A 21,005-nucleotide genomic window follows, 5' to 3' on the forward strand; every position below is an offset into this window, starting at 1 on the left:
AGATGCTGTCACATCTTGTTAGAATTTATCTTTCATAATTACATGCAGTGGAAGAATGACTTATACTGTGGTTTTGGATATTTACCATGAGTTATACTGCTTTCTATATTCTTTCACTGCATTAGCCTTTTTTTTTTCTTTTTTTTTTTTGAAGTTGTGCTGTATTGCTAGTTTCCTTTAAGGTTTTTCTAAAAATTTTAAAACAGTAATATTTGGTTCAGAATGTGCCAGTTCTAGAAAAATAAGTAGCTTCAGCAAAAATAGATGATATGCTTGAGATCAGCAACACTGTAACTAACTACTAAAGTAAACCTGTGGGTAGTACCATGACCAATGTTTCTATTACACAAATAAAACCAAAAACTGGATTTTGGGTATGCTGCTGCTCTGTGCCAGTCCTACAAGGATGACTACCAAACCCCTTGCAAAGGGCTGAGGAGTCTGCCCAGATATGAGCTGGTGGGTTCAAACCCTTAAGTCTTCCCTGTAGGCTGAATTAGTCATTCCAGATGGACTGACTTAGCAAAGAACACGTTGCATCTGTAAGAAGCAACTTACACATTTTTACTTTACAGCTGTGCCTTGCAGAAAATACATTTCCTGTAGGGATAAACAATAAATAATGCTGAATGGCACCAGTTGTAATAAATGATGTACTAGTACAAAATTGCTGTAAACTCCCTTACTGCCACAAGCCAGTGCTCAAGTTTAAATTTTTTTCTTCCTTGGAAAATGAGACACTTGAGGATTTGTTCCTGTAAGTGCCTGTCAACTTAAACATTTAAAAAATGAAGAGAGTTGGAGTATCTAATCCTCCTGTGCTCTGCTCCAGAAGCTTTCTGGCTTTCTGTTTCTAATCTGTCTCTACGTCTCCTTTCCCAGTTCCTTCTCTGACGCTGGGGACAAGCATGCCAGTTTTTAGGGTTTCAGCCACAGCGCAGCCCTGCCTGCAGCAGAGGGCAGCTGGACACGCAGCCAGATGCGCTGCTGCCAGCAGCGGCTGCCTCCGGCAGAGGCAGGGAGAAGCCAGCAGCATCAGAAGATGGCCACTGGATGGGCTTGTCATAAGGGAGTATTTCATGCCAAACAAGCTCAAAAGCCATAGCTCACAGTATTTTGCATGTTGGCTTTCTACCTGTTTAACACTTACCTGTTGTCTTCGTCCACTCCCTTTTATTTTTTCCCCTTCTCTTCCTTGCATTACCGCTTGTCCACTCAACTTACCTAGTCTCTTCAACACTTCTGTATTTGCCGAGGGCTTTTTAGAGATCCTGGCTGAAAGCAGCAAGGAGTAATATTGCAGGAAATGCAGTGTATAACCCTGAAGGATATTGTATTTTACAGGTCTAGAAGACTGAGCCAAGGTTACAATTAAGTTCTTCACCATAGTAGCCAGTGCCTACCTCAAAGTTTGAAAGTCATGCCCCTGTATCTCTTGCAGAGACTCGAGTCCCATTCTCATGGTCTGTTAGTCCTGCTAAGGCAGTCTGGTATTGCTGCACCCCTTCAGCTTGCAAGAAAGTGCAGATGAGCAGAGAGGCATATTCACGCTGACCCTTCAGAGGCAATGCCTGCACTTCTGCTGGCTTCTCAGAGTTGCAGGGGCACAAAGCTCCTGAAAAAAAACCAACCTGGAACTGCCAGAGAGGTTTGAAATCTTCAGTCAGTGGCTATGGTTTGAGGGTCTCATGCCTAAGATTCACGGTAACTTTAGGCCTAACAGCATTCACCCTTCTAAAGGCTGTTCAGTAGCTGAATCTCCCTCATTTGGAGAAACCCTAGAGGTATTTAACATACATAAGGTTGTACAAAAACATTCACATGGCCAAGCAGTGGGTTTCATGTCACTTGGCACCTTAGCCTTCGTGTAGCCTTCTCTGCCAAAGGTGAAGTATCTTCTCTGGGCCAAAATTACTTTCAAACCGCAATAGGAAAGTCAATACTGAAGTCAGTCAGACAAGGCACGGCCTGCAGATATGACAGCTCACGAGAGTAAAGATAACTTTCTGGCAAGCAAAATGCCCTTTTTGCAAAACCTGGCATCAGTATATGCCAGTATCTCAGTATTTAGTCAGACCTTTGAATAGCAAAGAAGTTAAAAGAATTAAAAAAAAACCCCAAACCCAGGAAAAAAAACAAGAACCAACCACCTAAAACAAAACTAACCACATGGAAAGACTTTTTCCCCCCTTTTCAAAGAGCTGATTATTGTGAACAAAAAAATATAATGTGGTAATTATGTAGAAGCTTGGCAGAGACAACAGCTAGTGTTTGTGTAGGAAAACAGCAATAAGCATAAAGTCATGGTTAATCATGTAGAGACAATCCTTCACCCCTTTTCAATTGCTTTAAGAAAATCTGCTGTGGCCTTGCCACGTTTAAGGAATATTTTGCTTCAGTGTAGCGATCTGCTCTATTGAAATTTCATTTTAGTATTAGAACAAACTGTCTGTTTGAGCTTTCAGCCCCCGTTCCTGGCAGCAACAGCCGTTTTGCTTCCCGATTGGATGGCTTGCCTTTGTCTTACTGTCGCAGTATTTCCCTCTCCCCCCCGCCCCCCGCCTTTTAATCACGATAAATCTCTTCTAAATGCAGACAACTTTTTAATCTCATCCAGCTTCTTCTGGTTTCCCTGTCTGAGAGAGCCTTTGTGCCAATTTCATCCTACAAGCCGTGATGAGCAGCTGCTCAAAGCACTCCCTGATGCTGTAGGTGGGCTCCGAGACGCGCCGTGCCAGAGCTGAACTCAGTACTAGGAAGTGGCAGGCACAGGGAGAGCAGAGACATCCGATTTATTCTCCAATGCATTTTGCTAAGTCAGGCCTAGGAACAAGGATCAGAGCATCATTTGTACTGTGCTGGTGGTAACAGATGATAAAGCGGATCTTCTATTTTCTCCCATGGCTGTAAAATCCATTTCTCTTTACCAGGGTGAAGTGTACGTTTCACCCAAATGTGATTTATTTTTAATAATTACTACGTAGAGCAGAGTAGTTCTAGGAAAAAAAAGAGCAGCAGAAAATGAAGAAACATCTCCCTGCATATTCCTAAAAGTAAAATTACGTTTGTGGGTTTTTTCAGGCAACAAATGAAATGCAGCATCCAATATCCCATATGTTACTGTGTGGGACCAAAACGTTGTTACCTGAAATTTTTGAGTCTCCTTGCCCTGACTGACACTGGGGGGTGGGGGGAGGTGGGGGACGTGGGGAGAGACAGAAATTAAAACTGCTAGGAGCACCAGCAAGTGCCAAATCAGATATTTAGGTGCACACGATCATCTGGAAAGGCACTTCTTGCTATCCCTTGATAACTGTGTTTCAAAGAAGGCCAAGCACTGAGGGAGAGGTTCTGCCTCAGTCCATATCCACATTTCTGGCCCTTCTCCCCACCAGAAGCAGGTGTGAAGCTGGACTGAGGTGCTAATACACTACAGATACAAGCTGTTCAGCTGAAATAAAGCAATAAATCTTAGCTTTTTGAGTTCCACTGCACACTTAATTTCTTATTAGATCTTATCAGCTAACCACCTGTAACTAGATTACTGCATTCTAAAATGAGCTCCCTATCTAGTCAGCCCTTAAATAGATGATTTTGTAATAGGTGGCATCGCAGTTTATCTGCATTCTTCACTTTTACAGCCTTGTAGTTCACAGTTTGGCGACCCGTTGGGAGATGCAGCTTCTTGTGTAATAACACACTGAGCGGGGAATTGGGGCGGAGCGTTACGGCCCGTAGCCATTTAATACATGAGATGTCAAATTTCAAAAGCCAGACTTAACGCCCGATGTAATTCTGTCAGCTCCAGTGGTTTGCGCCAGGACTGTTTGGTTTTTGAATACGAACGTACAAAGAAAAGCTGTGGTTGCCAGCCTCTGGCAGACGGTAAATGATGTGGATCCGGCATTAAGTATTATAATAGCCGCTTGGATTTTTGCCAACGGGTAGTATTTTAAGAGCGGAGTGGTTCAGCTGTTAATGTAAAAGGAGGAGGGGGTGTGAATTGGGGGTGGGGGGTGGGGGGGTGTACACAGCTATAGGAAACTAACATTGCAAAGCTATTTCTCACCACGATCGCTTATTTTATGAGGATCAGGTTGCGTGTGCAAATGCTTTCTCTGGTCATAAACGCTTACGGCCACCTCGCAACCGCAGCGCAGCCGGCGGGAGCAGAGCTGTCCTCGGTGCCCGGCCGATGCCTGGGACTGGATGCGCTCCGGCGCTTCCCGGGAGAGGATCCCAAGGCGCTAAACCGGGATCGGGACCGCAAGGCGCCGGCAGCGGGGAGAGCCGGAGCGCGGCCGCAGCGCCCCAGCCCCGCCACGGCAGCCGGGGCGGCGGGCGCGGATGCCGGCGGGCGCGGATGCCGGCGGGCGCGGATGCCGGCGGCCCGCAGCGCCCCGGGGCCCGGCCTGCCGGAGGGGGCCCGGCCTGCCGGAGGGGGCCCGGCCGAGCGCAGCCCGGCGCCCGCTGCGGTCTCGGCGGCTTCGCCCCGCACCGCCGCCAGCCCCCGGCGGCCCCGGCAGCCGCACGGAGCTGCCGCCGGCGGCCCGGGTCACGTGTGCGGGCCGCAGTCCCGGAGAGGGGGAGCCGTTACCGGGGGAGGGGGCGGCGGGAGGAGGGGCCGCCGCCGATGAGGGCTGAAGCCGGGTGCGCGGCCGGCTGCGGGCGCCGCTGCGGGCGAGGCGGGGGCTGCGGCCGCGGCCATGGCCTGGCCCTGCATCAGCCGGGTGTGCTGCCTGGCCCGCTTCTGGAGCCAGCTGGACAAGTCCGACCTCTCCGTGCCGCTCACCATCCACAACTACTCGGACATCGAGGAGCAGGAGGACGGCGCGCCCCAGCGCGGCGGGCCCCCCCCGCGGGGCAGCGCCCGCCCGCCCGCCCCGGCCCCCCGCCCGCGGGACCCCGCCGCCGGGAAGGCGGGCGGCCGCAGGAAGGGCCGGGCGGTCGCCGCCGGAGAGCCCTTCGCGGCGGAGACCCAGTACCGGCGGGACTTCAGAGCGTGGCCCCTCCCGAGGAGGGACGCCTTCCCCTGGGTCAGCGCCAGCAGCGGCGGCGGCGGGAGGGACGGGGCCGCCCCCCAGCCCGCCCCGGGCCGCGCCGCCTGCGCCCTGCCCGGCGGCGGGAGGCCGGCGGCCGACGGCTGCGGCGGCCCCGAGCAGCTCCGGCCGCGCTCGCAGGCGGACGGCGGCCACACCACCTCCTACAGGTAACCGGGCCCGGGTCGCCGCGCCGCTGCCCGCCCCGAGCCCGCGGGCCGCTCCCTGCCGCGGGTGCCGGCAAACGGGGGGGGGGGGGGGGGGGGCGGGGGCTGCCGCCTCGCCAGCGGGCCCGACCCGTCGCCAAAGCCGCGTTTGCTTTTTGGAAGCGCGGTCCTCCCAAGCGTGGCTTGCCCCCCAGGAGGGTGCCCGAGCCCCCTGCGCTGGCCCGGCCCGGCGAGCGGCGCTGCCTTTGGCTGCTCCCGCCGCGGCTGGAGGGCGGCGGGCAGGGGGGATCCGTGATCATGGAATCACAGAATGCTTTGGGTCGGAAGGGACCTTTGGAGATCATCCAGCCCACCCCCCTGCAGCGAGCAGGGACAGCTTTAACCAGATCAGGGTGCTCAGAGCCCCGGCCAACCTGACCTGCAATGTTGCCAGGGATGGGGCCTCTACCACCTCTCTGGGCAACCCCTTCCAGTGCCTCACCACCCTCATTGTAAAAAATTTCTTCCTTATATCCAGTCTAAATCTATTCTTCTTTAGTTTAAATCCATTATTCCTTGTCCTGTCACAACAGGCCTTGCTAAAAAGATTCTCCCCATTTTTCCTGTAGCCCCCTTTAAGTACTGGAAGGCCGCAATAAGGTCTCCTCGCAGCCTTCTCTTCTCCAGGCTGAACAACCCCAACTCCCTCAGCCTGGCCTCGTAGGAGAGGTGCTCCAGCCCTCGCATCATTTTGGTGGCCCTCCCCTGGACCCGCTCCAGCAGGTCCATGCCCTTCTTGTGCCGATGGCCCCAGAGCTGGACGCAGGGCTCCAGGTGAGGATGCCATCCCCAGCGCAGCAGCGCTTCACCCGCCCGCTGCTGGGAGGAGACACGGGACTCGCGACAGCCGGGGCTGCCCGCGACCTGTCGCGCTGAGCCGCGCTCCCCGAGTCTGTCGCTGCCGTCAGCGTTTTCCCTTTAAAACTCCTGGAATGCCGCGTTCAAGGTGAGCCAAATTATTGCCTCGAAGATTAGTCAGACGCGCAGACATAGGGGATATAGCCCCAAAAATATGCCATCTAATGGGTAATGGGAAAAATTGTCACAAACCGCCTTTCCCAAAGAGCCTGGAAAAATTAAGTGACTTTTCTGTTACTGATGCCTTCCTTTCCTTGTGATCAGTATGACTGATTACAGATGCTTATTTTCTAGAACAAGCAATCAGGCAGGATGCACCTAAATTCAACCCTTGTTCTCACCAACATCCACCACGGGAAGAGAGGGGATTCAGCTCCTACAAGGCTGCTGTCAAATATTGTACCAGCTTCACATTGTTACCACATGCTCCCTCCTAATGATGTTTGGCAGGTTTTAATATACCTCATAGGTATATTAATATACCTCATAGGTATATCAAGAGAGTAATTATTTTTATTCCAATAGAATCCCAAGTATTTAGACACTTCTTATCTATTATGAAGAGAAATGTCTCTTAGGTACATAATTGCAATTCATTAGACTATTTATCACAGCGCTTTTAAGACAAACACACTGGGGGGCCTGGGAAGGATCACAGGCCTGCACGGGAGAGCGTATTGCTTATCCCACTCCTCCCCACACAGGCAGCTGCCCTGGTACGAGTGCAGTTAACATACAGACTCTGGAAGGATAACTGCAGTGCTTGAATTCATATGCTATTTTATCCTTTGCCACATCTCACAGGACAATCGCAGAGCGATGATTATTTTTGAAGAAAAGCACTTTTAAATTTCAAAGCAGCACAGGAATTACTTCAGAGAAACGTGCCTAGAACAAGACTAGCAAGGTTCGTCTTCAGAAATGCATCCAGCTCCACGTTATGTTGAAGCCTCCCCTGCTTCTTCAGCCTGACCGCAGAGGAAGGGTGCGTTAGCCTGTGTTAGAGCCGCAGCTTCCCTGCAGCTGTTCTAACGCTCAGCAGAGTCACTTCTCCCACCTTTCTTCCCGTGACTTGTCTGTTCTTATGCAGGGCTCTCAACTACTGTCATGAAAGAGCAAGAACTTCACAGATCACATGACAAAGTACTGGCTGGGGTGACATACCAACATGCAAATCGAAACAGATTTTACAAAAAGTAAGACTTCAAGGTAGTCAAGGGACTCCTCACGGCTGACCAGGGGAGCAGTGCAGGATAAGGGAGGGTGTAGGCACAAGCCAGGGCAGCTACACCAGGACAAAAGTTCTCACATAAAACCTTTAAGCGGTTTGAAGGCTGTACAGATGGGAATATACAATTCAAACCACTTTTATCTTATTCCAGTAATTCCCACAGTTTCTTTGAATTATCACCTAGTACAACATTGCAAATTTAAGAAATGCCCAAACCGCTGAGCACACAGGAGTCACAAGAAGCAGCAGGAAAAAAGTCCACAGTAGCTTCACAGGCTGCAAGAGTCTGTTTTGATTTAGATTTGTTGTTTGGTTTTTTTTTAAAGGAAGACTAAGCAGGTACTTGGCAGAGTTACTCACACTCATTTTCAGTTACACATGGCGTACTGGGTTTGTATTTGGTAGCTTCAGTCATGCCAGAGCCCCAGGAGCACTCCCCCAGTGTGAGGCAGGGAAGGGGCAGTTCCCAGCACACCCGCCCGCTGTGAGCTGAGCACTCACAACCACAAGGACATTTCCACTAATGTCACTCCATTCAGTCCTTTCCTCTTACCATATTATTTTTCCAAAGGCAGCACTGCAGTCTGCAAACATTTATCTCATCTTTGGGTAGCAGCTGAATAGCGCCATTAACGGTTGATATTCTTCATCTTCCTCTCTGACAAAGGCCAGAAGGACCCTACTTGTGCAGTAAGCTGTCCCTTGGTGGCCACACACAGCTCTGCTACCCTCTGGCAGCGGGGACCTGCCCTGCTTCTTGCAGGCTGCACCCACCTGCAGGTGAGGAGGCAGCGCTGGGGAAGCAGGAAGGGCAGATCAGCTGTGGAAGAGGCAGAGCAAGGGAGGGGTTCTGTTACCTGGGGCAGCTGAAGGGTGCTGGGCTCTGAGGAGAATGTTGGTGAACCACATAATGTCTTTAGTGGGGTTGGGGAAAAGGGAGTGTCCTGCACAGAGAATGTGCAGGCAGGGACCACGGCAGGTAGATGGTTAGAGAGGAGCAAAGGTGTGCAAAACACACGCATTTTTCGTTAGACACTCTCAATTTCCTCGCTAAGGGAGAACCTTGGGGAGATGCCCCCTTTTCTGCTGTTGGAGGATTATCAGCCCTTCCCTATGGCTCAGCCCTGCGAGCAGGGAGGGTGGCCCTGAGGACCTGGCTCTGTGTATGGGGTCAGCTGCATCCACTCGCGGAAGAAACGGGTCATTTAAGTCCTATGTGCTACAGGTGCTTCAGCAGGCTCTGCACCCAGCCGGGTCAGGCATGCACCACGAGGCTCTTGCTGGTAGGATCGGCCACTGCCGTATGGATGCTGCCAGCCAGCAGCCCCCAGCTGTATTTTGTGACTTTGTCAGGACTCAGCAGCTGGCTGGGCTTGCTTAACGTGAAAGACAAGACATTTGAAGGGAGGGAAAGACTGGCTTGAACAGGACAGTGCAGGCAAGCTGGTGTTCATACATGGTCCACTCCAAGATTTCAATGGCAGCAGTGGTTTTCTTGCTTAATTCTGCAAGGCAATGGGGGTTTTTTTAGGTTTTGTGGTTTGTTTTTTTTCTTTTTAATTCAGGGATTTCGACTGCATGGTTCTACAACAGCCTATGGCATGTTTGTTTCTGTAGATCACCCAGCTGTAGCAGTAAGCACCCTGTAACGTTCAGCACTGTTTGATATGCTTTTGTGCATCAGTGCACTGCTCCCATGAGGTTTCATTCTGCAAGTTCCTACTACATCTTTCTCTCGGCACTCTTGTTTAAGCACAGAAGGAAAGTCAGCTGCATACAAAACTGGCTGTATGTGGTGCAGGCAGCCAGCCTGACCTGGCATTTACCAGAACAAAATAAAGCCGCCCCCAGGATCAGCGACCAAGACCAGTCTCATTCCTAGTGACTTCTGGTGGGAGTCTTTCTATGGCCAGAAGAAAGATAAAGGTGTAGGGGGTGTTGGAAGAATACCTGTACCTCTGAGGAACCAAAGGTTTTTTTAAAGAGTAACTCTATATGTGGAAGGACAGCACAGCTGCCTGCCCTCCAAACTATTGCCCAATGTCTCCAGATCTTTGGGGCAGCTCCTGTCTCCAGTCCTGGGATTTCAGCTGGAGTTCTGCAGGCTCTGAATAAAGGCAAACCCTAACTGGGGTATGTCGGGGGGAGCTCAGGCACGCAGACCAAGGCAGATCAATACAAGCTGCACTTGAAAGGCTAAAACGGGATGTGCTCCAACTGTGAAAAGATCCCGGGGACTGCTGCAGAGATTACTCCTTAGTGATTCTGGAGGAGGCAGAAGGAGACACTTAGCAGCCCCCTCTGCACCTTCCCAAGGGTTTGTCCTTTGGGGTCATGGTAGTGGCTTCTCTCTTCCAGCAGCACGTTGCAGGTGCTGTGTACTTCTGACTTTGCACAGAATTAATTGTAGTACTAGGTCTTGATTGCATTTAGGAGATGTTTTAGAAATAGATAAGTGCTTTACTTAGCTCCTTTCTACAGTGGATGAGAGAAGCTGCTGTTGTCAGCAGGTATCTCCAGCTGGCTCTGTTCTCTGTATGTTATCTTCTTACCTTGTTAGAAGGCAACAGGGATGAGGACACAACCTCTCTGCTAGGGCTGGTATTGCTGGGAGGGGAGCCCTGTTCAAGGCTCAGCTGTACCTCTTTAAGTCACTTCAGTCCTCAGTTTCCCTTTCGGTAAACTGCCAGTTTCTGGAAAGCACTTTAAATACGTAAGTGAAAACGTTGCATCAGAGCTGTGAGCGATTGTTTTGCCTCTTCTTCCCCCACCCATCCGCTTTGCTTGTATTAGCCCTTGGGGAAGGGGGAGGATGACTGCGAATTTCTGCACAAAAATCAGAATGCCAGCCCCGAGCTGAGCCTAATCTCTGCAGTTGGTGTTTCCATACTCTAGGTGTTTTGAGCAGGCATGAGAGTGGAGAACACCTGACTTATTGCAGGTGGGAGGGCACAGCAGTAAAGCAGACCAAACTGAGGGCCTTGAGATCAGCAGGGTTTCCCGCTTTGATGAAAACACGTAAATAGCTGGGGTTGTTAAGGAGAAAGAGCCTTATGTGCCATTGCTAATGCTTTTGGGAATAGCAGGGTAGAAGATCCCTCAGCAAACTGAACTCCCGCCTTCTTGAGTGAGCGTGTGCTGTTGCACTGTGACCAGGAGCAAAGACATCCTCCCCACCAGGGGAGATCCCGCAGAAGGAAGGGGAATGACACTTTTCCCCATGTTTTGCTGCCTGTACTATTCACCTGCCTTCGCATAGTGCTGGTGCAGAAGGGCAAGGTGAACTGTGGTGGCTGCTTCACGTTGACAAGCATCTTATTTCAGCTGTGCAGAGGAAAACGGAAAATTCCTGCACTCATGTTCAGCAGAGTATGGGATCACAGCACACACCTGAGCTGGCAGGGTTAATAGTACTGTGTATGAGGAGCTCCATCCTTGATCCAGCAAGATATTTAAACACATGCTTATCCTTAATAATAGGAGTAAATCTTTTATAATCAAGGCTTACAGTTATCTTTACATTCTTAAGTATCTTGCTGCCTGGGGAAATTAATACCGAAGCCCCTGATTTTTATGCTATTTAAGAAGTAAGCTTGCTTGGTGCAGGCATTGGGATGGATCCAGAGAGACTTGCTGTGCGCTGCATAGCCTGGCTGGGGGAAGGGAGGACTTGGGGGGGGGGGGGGGACAGAGCTGTGGGAGGAGAGAGTGAGGGGGGCTGGAAATAGCGGCTCAAGAGAGGATGTCTGTTCTGCAAAGTACACTGCAGAACTGAAACAGGGAAGATTCAAAGCTGTTGCATAAAGGTAGGAGGAATTTCCTCCACTCAAAGTACACCCAGACTTCTGTTAGAGGAAAAGGGGAAAGAATGGGAAATGGGATAATGACAGAAGTCAAGACCCTAAGACCACCCACATTCACACAGCTCTGATAAAAGGGAAGCAGCTGCCTGTCCTATCACACAACTCTAAGTGCTCTTTCCTTGGGGATCTGTCTGTGAGCAGAGCAAGCGCCCAAAACTCACCCTAAGACAACAGTTTTAGGCTTAAGGATTCTTTCCTGGCATTTCAGTCCAGTCTTTTGCTGTTGCTTCTTTCCTGTGAGTTATGAGCTGCTCCAAGTACTGCCTGACCTTGCTACAGGTGAGAGCTGAGACAAGCAGACAGGCATCTTCTGCTTTCCTCCTCTGTAATTCTTGTGTGCTGGTCTCTCTGCCCCTCTGCTATGTCTTTCCTCGACCCCTCTAGCTTTTCTCTCCTTCAGCCTTTCCTTTCCCTCATTTCTGTCCTCATGCTGTGCTCTGTGGCTGGATAGAATAATGGGCACAATCTGCTCCTGTGTCCAAGGCTTGGAGGGGCCTCCAGCACCCCACCGGTGTCTGACATAGCTCAGAAGAAAAGCAGTTTAATGGTTCTGCTATCCAGGAGAGCTCCTGGCTTGGTCCATCCCACAGAGCTCTCACCGCCGCATCCATGACTCATGATATTTGCAATCCCTTGTTGACCAGGAGATGTCATACCGCCCTGATCTGTGCAGGTCTTTGCCATAAGCAGACACAGCCTGTTCTCTGGGAGAGCACCACTGGCTGCCCAGCTCTGCCTGGGCAAAACAAAACTGTCCCACCTGAAGGGGTGGCTGCGCAGCTGTGCCAGGAACCTGCCTGAGCACCTGTGAGGAGCTGCATTGCAAAGGGGGTGCTATTTCGTACCTTCTGCCTGAACCTCTTGCACACCAGTCTGGCTTCCCCAACAGATGTCTAGAGTAGCGTGTACTTTGAAAAGAAAGTAACAGGGACCTCCAAACTGTATGCACAACTTTTCTTCTGAAGGGAAAATGGAACAAATGTTCATTATGCTGCTTAATTCTCACTGGCATGCTGGGTATGAGAAGGAAGAGGGCAGTGGAAGAATAAATGCAGACTAGCTCCGGCAGTGTAGCTCAGAGTTACGTTCAGCTATGCAGGATGAGCCTTCTCTATTTCTTAAATGAGAAATGGGATTGTAATGCAGTGGCTCCAAACACCACGGATAATTAATCACGTGAAGCAAACCATGACATAAAGATGAGGCACTAAAGTGCCAACTGTGATGCCATTGATGGCATACAACGAGGCATATGAATACCATAAATACTGAAGGTACATCTGGCTGGAAATGGCAGCCCCAGCATTGCAAACAGCATGGTCGGTATTTGATTTCCACCCTCTGCCTCCCCACGCCCAGTAGAAATGGCCTTCATCTCAGTGAAATCAAAAAGCTTTCTAGGCTTCTGGTTTTCACCAGGTCAGTGAAATCAAAGAGATTTCACAGGCAGCTTTCTCTGCAAGGCCAGAAAATATTTGTGGAGCACACGAAACAGGGAAAGAGCGGGAGGCAGCGCATGGGCCGGCAGCCACGTGGCTCGCAGCACCCAGCAGCCTGAGCCGCAGCAGGCAGAGCTGGCAGTAGCAGCAGCACACTGTGTTTGGAAGGAACAGAAGGACCAATCCTGAGTCCATCATTCCCAAATCATGCCCTGAAGTCCGTGAGGTCACATGGTGAGAGCCGGTGGGAGCGCACCCCTGCCTGACGCCCTGTCCAGGCTGTTCGACAGCCCCGGTACAGGTGGTCCTGCTCACCCGGGGAGGGGGATGGCACACAACCACCAGCTCACTGAAACAGCTCTCTTCAAAGCTGGGCTGCGTGGTAACCCTCTGGTAATTACAGTCCAACACTGTTTTTTCTTTCGCCCATCCACTGTAGCTGTACTCCCACTTGCTCCATTTCCCGTCTCCCCTGGGGGGGTTGAACTGTCCCAGCAGGCCACAAGCCTCCTGGCTCCCCACGCTGCGTTGATTCGAACCTTCCCCTCCAGACAACTCATCCTGACACGTTACAAAAGAAGAAATGCCTTTCCCTGGGCTCTATTAACCAATTACGAGAAAGAGCAAAGAAATGATCAACAAACCAGTGATTTATGTGATCAAAGCAGTTCCACAGAGTAACAGGGCAACCACCTGCAAAAAGCTGCTTCTTATTCCTTCCTAGAGCGACTCAGATGTAAAGCAACAGCAGTACACAAAAAACAGCCCTTCCCTTTTGATCTCTACTATTTTAAAGGCTTCCTACAACTCAGGAGGCCTTTTTCTTTCACAACCCCAATGCTTTAGTACTTCTAAGTATCACTGGGTCACTTCTGTTTAGGGAGATCAAAAATCTCACCTCTGGGTTGTAACAATGGAGAGCAAAACAGAACCTAAAGAGAGCCTGGACACTGAGCTAGGGCCATTTCCCCTCCACCGCAGGAGGTCCTTGCAGCTCCAAAGTAACCTGGCAACTGCTGCTGCCTAGGGGCAAGGGGAGAAGGAGGAGGGGTACAGCAGGAAGAAGATTATCTCCAGCAGCAACAGTCAATGTCTCTTGTGTTCATCCCCAGCAGCAGCTGGATGGCACACCATGCAGGGCTCTCTCCTCCTCCATGCCATTCCTGTGATCTCCTCTCCCACCACGCTGTTTTCTTGCTAGTAACTGCTACTTGTGCGATCTTCAACAAGATGCCACCTGCAGTGATGGACATGGGGAAGGGCAGGAGAGGCAGTGCACCGGCTGAGCTGGACCTGAGGCTTTGGCTTCCTCGAGCACAGCGAGCAAACGTTGCACCAGGGAGTACAAGGGGGAGACAATTACTAAATCTTGACACTTGACGTCTTTAAGTAACTTTAAAAAGAGGTCATTCCTTTTCCCCAGGTTGTGAGTAGCTCCTGCATTTTGACTCCACTCATGACTCCTTGACTGATTTCTAGTCAAGTCAGCAAACTGGCATTTGGGCTCGTGCTCCTTCTGACTCTTGGCTGTACAGCTGGAGATGAGTGCATGTGTTCTGCAAGCTGAAAGACAGAGCACATTTAGTTAGCTGTACTTTCTTGGACCAAAGGTTATAATTAATTTCTTGTTTTGTTTCAAGGACCCCAGCTCCCAAAGGAGGTAAGTCGTCTCTGTTTTGCCCAGCCCTTCCCTGTGGCTCAGAGTCCTGGGTTCACCAGGAGGAAATGCTGGGTCCAAATAAGAAATGCTGCTGTGGATCTGAGCCATGACTGTATCTGCCCTCACATTTCTGTTTCTGTGGCTGAAGGCAGAGCATTTCCTCATTGCATGTTGGTGCCTCAAAAATAGTTCTGGCTATCCAGGCTGAGAGGAGAACAGTTTGGCTTCTGGCCAAAATGAGGGTCCTGAGATCCAAAAGGGCTGTGTTTGGGGGCCTGCCAAATCAGCAAATGATCTGCTACAAAGCAGTGAGACAGAGCTGGCTGTAGAGACAGGCGGCACAGACATTCATTGAAAGCCAGGGACACGCTCCATTGCAGCGTAATGCAGCGGGGAGACCAGCCGGCACGAGGATGAATGGTTAGGAATCAATGCCACCAGCATCCTTGCGGCAATCCAGCTTTATCTGGGGTGGCAGGTTCCAGTTCCTGGAAACTGCTGGAATGGAATTGATGGCTTTGTAGCATTTTGCTGGTATTTTGCCCAGTAGCTCTGCGTCCTCCCTCTGGCTGCACAGCAGAGCAGAGCTCAGATTTAACTCTGCATTCACAAGGCGTTTGGGATTCCCTGCTGAAAGGTTGCTTTCTTGGGGCGTCGCTTGGCCAAAATCACCTTTCTGCAAAGGCGCTTCCTTATCCCGAGGTGCTAAGGCAGCAGGAATCACACCAGCAGCACCGGGAGAGCTGTGCAGGCACTTAACCTGCTGCCTGAGCAAGCTTGAACAGCAAGATGCAGAGAAGGCAGAAGGTGGCAGCTTAGAACAGCGAGAGTAAACCGATTAGAGACGAAGATCTGCAGAGCACATAGACAGCCCTGACTGGGGCCTGGTCTTGCTTTCCAGTGGGCAGGAAGCTTTTCTGTAGAGCAGTATCTGTTACTGAGTGGATTTAAGCACTCACTCCACCTCCACTTAAGCTAACAAACTGCTGTGAGCCTCAGCTGCGGGCTTCTGCCCGTTTCCTCGTGCCTGCACCCGCACTCATCCACCCTGACAGAAGGCCAGTGTCAGCAGCTAACTCAGTCAAGAAACAATAACTTAATTTTTTAGAATTAATTTTGTTAGCATGCTGGTGTCTCACTGGCTTAGACACGGTCCAGGGTTGTACCCTGTATCTACAAATCAACCAAGAAAAGGGGCAGCGTTTTAAGGCTATCTTTAGAAATCAAGCATAAACCAGGCAGCGGATATTTTGGTAATACACTAAAAGGATCAAGACCAAACTACAGATTCTGAAATAATACTCCACACTTATTCTCTTGAAATAAGATTTTTAAAAGAAGAGTTTGCAGCTACTATGAAAATAGCAAATAACATGCTTGGAAAAAATGAATTATTAGAAAGGCTGTGACCAAAGCTAAGCTTGGCACTTTAAAACACAGCCTATTTCCCTAGCCTGGCCATGGCTCAGGAGTCAGTCTTACCCCTTGATCCTGTCTATAATCGGCTAGTAAAATACAGTTATTATTTAAATATGCCAGGGTATGAATGTAAAATTGTCATAGCTTTGTTAGTCACCTCTCGCTACAGAAGCTGCCTGAATTGATTGCCAGAGATAAGTGCACAAAAAGAGCAGACTTCTGTCTCCTCTTGAGAGCAAACAAGCCAGCTCAGTTGGCTGCTACTGCAGCATCCAGGAAGTCCTGATGCAGAGGGCATTAGTGAAGCCTGTTAGTGACAAGAGGTACAGAGAAGCAGAGGGAAGGCTGCAGAAGGGAGCTAGCAGCCAAGTTAAGCCAGACCCCGCCATGCTGTTCTTCAGTGTTCTTGAAACGTGTTGCCCCTTTCCCAGTGTGGTCTCTGCACCCATTTCTGAGATTTCACTGCTCCAAGAGTAAGTCAGCCAAGTGCCACCTTCTCAGACATTATCATGCAAAGTCAAAGCACTTGCCCCCATCTGAAGGAAAATATCAGCGGAAGCATCTGCCAGCTGAGATGGTGTCTTCCTTTGGATGCATTTCAGGCTGAGTCACCACAGAGGCACAGCACAGCACGCATTGGCAAACGTGCCTGCGGTCAAGAGAGCTAATGCCAAGTAAGGGAACATCAGCAGCCTCCCTCCACATGCATGAGGGCTAGGCCCTCGCAGCCCCAGACCAAGATGTTTTACATTGTAAGTGGCCAGTGGGTCAGCCAATGTTTTACATTGTAATGGTCAATGAGCTATCAAGCAAAAAGTCACCCTGACTTTTCATCCAGGAGGAAAGCACCAGGCACCTCCAGGAGAGAGCACATTTTGCCAGGAATAAAAGAAGAGTTAAGTCAGGGCAGCCAGTTAGCCCAGTCTATGCCCTGCTGCATCTTTCAGCCTGGGCTTTCTGAGAGAGGCAGGCCTCTAGGCTCAGTTCTTCTTTTATTCTCAGTATGCCTTAGACAAGTTCAATATTACGAGCTGATTGTAACCAGCCTTGCCTTCTGGCTTTGCAACCACTCTGAGCAGAAGCACCCTGCGAGTATGTTGTGTTTTATGGGTTCTTCTGTCTTGACAATCTCATTTCAGGCAAGAGTATCGCCCGTGGACTGGAGCAAAACCATCCAAGCCTATAAAGACAAAGCGAGGCTTCATTATCCCAGAAGACCATTTTGTTCAAGAGACAAGCTACAAGGCAGATTTTAAGGTAATTAACATTTTTTAAAATCTCAAAGTCAATGTGAGTAAAGCCCAAAGTATGCATCAGGAAGTCCTCATTTGTTACTGGTGTGGTGTGTGTGGAATAAAGCCATGTCCTCATTGACCGCTCTTTCAACACTGCCCATTAGGTAGTGTGGCCATCCTTTACTTTCAGAGACATGCTAGAGAATGTCATACTGTAACTTATCATAATTCAATCCAAGACCAAGATTTTAAACTGCATGACAGTCAGCAAGTTCAAGATTTGTGATTCCCTCAGTTGGATACCTTATCTACAAGGTGTGCGTCATTCTCTCTGCAAAAGGTGCATTTAACACCCTCCGCACACACTTAGAGCGGTTAGTGTGCCACTAGCGTTAGGGCTGTAGCCTGAGATTCAACCTATGTTGCTACCATCAACCACGGACACAGGTGTTCGCACAGGAACATTTGCAGATCACTGCCTAAGGAACAGCACTCACCCAGACAGGACAAAACCCCCCTGTGCTGGCAAGGGCAGAAGCTGCCCCCGCTACCAACACCAAGGATGATATGGCTGTGATGAGCAGCCGAGCCACATAGCTCTTGGGCCTCTGAGACTTCCTTGGGACTTCCCTGTGAGTTTCTACAACCCTCTATACCAGCGTAAGATCGTTTTACTTGTTGGTAAAATACATCTAAGCATTACTGAAAATCCCACGAGGAAACGTTCTCTCTGTTCTCAGCGTTTTCCCTGGTGGGGCCCCCACACACTCCCCGTCCCCATGAAGAAGGAAAGCGCACACCGATGAGGCTCTGTTTTAGCTGCTTCTTGCATTAGACCACCAAAGAGAATGGCACTTCACAACCAACTGCAAAAGCTGTTCACAGGCTGCGTTGAGTGACTCGGAAAGCAGAGATGGAGCTGGGGCTGAATTCCCCAGCCACAGTGTGCCATGCCATTAGAGGTAATAGCAGCTACTCCAGGGCCGCATGTAAAAAGTAAATCTTTGCCTTTGAGGAGACAAGGAAGAAGTGTTTAATCAGCAGACAGCCAAATGCCTCCTCCACAGAGGATTGCTGGCACACTGCTGCGACAAGGCACACAATGGGTATATCCAGCTCCACTGGAAGTGGGACAGTGACCTCAGGCAAAACAGAATTTGCAAACCTCACCAAAACTTCCTCCTTGCTCTGAATAGTCTGGGCTGCTTACTGAGGGGCAGTAATGAGGATGGAGGGTATTTAACCCTTCAAACTTGTATTTTGACTCTTGTATTTAATCTTGTGATTTGACCCTGGAGGGGCAAAATACAGCAGATAGGATGCAAAGGAGAGGGTCCTAGATGAACCCCTCAGAGTTCCTATCCCAGTTCTCAAGGAATGGAAAGAGAAGACTGGAATCCCAGACACAAACACACGCCGCCAAGGACACCACACTCTGGACCACGTAAGCAAAGGTCCCATTTCCTGGAGCCCCAGGGTACCACCACGGCCTCTCTCGCAGACAGCATGGGAAAGGTGCAGTCTGGAATGAAGATGGTGCCAAGGAGCCACCATTTCAAACAAGTCAGACTCTCCCTAGTTTACACTTGGCCATTTGGACTTTCCCTCTTGCCTGAAGCCCGTGGCTTTGCTGGACATGTAGGAGTCAGGTTTCTGACAGCCTGCGTGTAGGACTCACGACTGCTGGTTCTCCCCAGCTACTGAGCTGTGCACAGGCTGTTTGTGACACTCCTCTTGTTCCTTAGCAAGTCAGATGCATCCCCAGAGGAATGGAAAAATCAGAACAATGCAACAGCAACAACCACCAGATCGATAGCTTTTCCTATACTCTCTATGCCTGTGGTCTTGCTCTTCTTCCTCTACTTGGATGGTGCCATCAGAATACTGAGCACCCAGCAAAGCCTTCCATGTTTTATGGCCAGAGTCCTGGGCTGGATGCACAACTAAGGCCAGTCCTGTTTCAAATCCTTTGGTTTTTAAGCATTAGGGAAGACACAAGCATGTAGGTGTCCTTCATAGAATAGAATCATAGAATCATAGAATCATCTAGGTTGGAAAAGACCTTTAAGATCATCCAGTCCAACCATTAACCTACACTACCAAGCCCACTCTAGACTAATCAAGGGTAGACTAGACTAAACCATATCCCGAAGTGCCACATCTACCCGTTTTTTAAACGCCTCCAGGGATGGTGACTCCACCACCTCTCTGGGCAGCCTGTTCCAATGCCTGACCACCCTTTCCGTAAAGAAATTTTTCCTAATTTCCAGTCTAAACCTCCCCTGGCGCAGCTTAAGCCCATTTCCTCTTGTCCTATCGCTAGCTATTCATGCTTCAGCACAACCACAACAGCTGCATATTGAGTGAAATTCTGACTCGGCAGACATCAGAGACACCAGCCTCTGTTATCTATACCTTTCCTCCAGGTCTGAGCAGTTTACATCCAAAGTCCTTGCAGTCCTTACTGCAAAGTCCTTGCAGTTTCACAGCATGGCATAGCCAGTAACCAATTTTTCTCCTTTGGGTACTCCAGGTGCCTTTGTTCACAGCACACATAGCTTGTGGCCCCATAAAGCATTACAGTGGAGCATTTTGATGGAGCCTGTTTACAGAGTATGTGCCAGAGGGGCTTTGCAAAGAGGGCAGCTCTTTACCTTGCAGAGTCTGGCTCCTGCCAAGGCCTGCCCAGCCACGGTTATCCCAATCACACCACACATCCCAAGGTGCAAGGGCTGGGTTACAACAAAGCCCCTCCTTGGTGGCGCAGCATCACACCTGCCCTTGAATCATCCTGTACGCCGAGGCCAGTCTCATCGACACCCAGGCAAGAGCTAACGCTTGTTGGGTAGTGGCCCATTACAGGGGAGAGCAGATGCCCCTCACGCTCTCCAGACAGTCGCACCCTGTGCTGCACTAACGTTTCTCTCCCCCCTCACCCCACTAGATCCCAGAGGTGAAGACCAGGTTCTCCCCCAACCCTTCTGCTGTTTTCCAGGCACCGTCACGGATCCTCAACGTGTGAACCTGGACCCTCCTCACAACCAGGCAGCTTAAATGCGGCGTTTCTGTTAAGATGTTATCACTATGCAATTTTCATGAGGAGTGTTAAGATCAAAGAACCAGTGTTACCAAAAGCAGCTCCAGTGGTTAATGATATGCACATACACCTTCTGTTAACACAACAAACCGCAAAGCGCTCTGTTCAGAACTGGCAAAACACACTGCAAGGAGTGACCTAGTTTTTCACAGGAGCAGGCTCGTTACTATGCCAGCTGGCGTCACATTAGGAGATTGACTTTGGGCAGCAAAGGCAGTATTGCAGGCAACATCCCTACGCTTAACTACACAGGGTGGGAGGGAACACAATCACAAGCGGGATGGATAATTAAAACCAAAAAGGGTTTTATTTACGAGCACCCTCTAAGTAGGCTGGTGAAAGACAGGGAGTGTCTGGCTGGCTTCCGAGCTTCTTGAGGGGTTTTGGAAATAGGACCCCAAATGGCATCACCAGAAATCATAGCATCAAAGGAGCTGGTCTGAACTTCCAGGGTTGTTTTAGAAGCTGGAGGAAGTCATCATCATTGAACTCTAAAATAAAACTGGCACACACAGTGTCTTGGGGCTTTAAGGCTGGAAATCTGGATATTTCCAAAATTGGTGGGCTGATGCAGGAGCAAGAGGGGACTGAACTTCGGGAGACAGCCCTGATAGCAACATACCAGCCTGGTTCGGAGAGGATTGCATGGACAGTCAGCTAGGCACCTACCAGACTCCAGAGGATCTAAAATATTTATGTCATTTGTATAGCTGTTAGGGTGAGTGTAAATATTGTATATGGATTTTACCTAAAGCAATTTGTGATCCTTTAATGAAAAGGACATGCTTATACTTTTAATAAATATTAACTCTTTGCATATGCAAGGTGGAAAATATTGCCTTGAAATTCCTAAATTATTGCCTGTATATTGGTAATGCTAATGCTAGGAACAACCAGAAGTGAATGTTACTTAGAAACTCTTCTTAAAGCAAAACATAATGTAGAATGTAAGACATCC

General features: G+C 49.8%; 1 protein-coding gene across 1 annotated transcript; it reads left to right on the forward strand.

Moving 5' to 3' along the window:
* The first annotated feature begins 4,706 nt into the window (after nucleotides 1-4,706).
* MAP6D1 (MAP6 domain containing 1) lies at nucleotides 4,707-19,972 on the forward strand. The gene is made up of 3 exons (XM_075717141.1): nucleotides 4,707-5,209; nucleotides 16,855-16,972; nucleotides 19,895-19,972. Exons 1-3 carry the CDS (start codon nucleotides 4,707-4,709, stop codon nucleotides 19,970-19,972), a joined length of 699 nt encoding a protein of 232 aa, XP_075573256.1.
* The last annotated feature ends 1,033 nt before the right edge of the window (nucleotides 19,973-21,005 follow it).

This window comes from Pelecanus crispus, chromosome 9 (genome assembly GCF_030463565.1).
Source record: "Pelecanus crispus isolate bPelCri1 chromosome 9, bPelCri1.pri, whole genome shotgun sequence".
In the NCBI taxonomy this organism is placed as follows: Eukaryota; Metazoa; Chordata; class Aves; order Pelecaniformes; family Pelecanidae; genus Pelecanus; species Pelecanus crispus.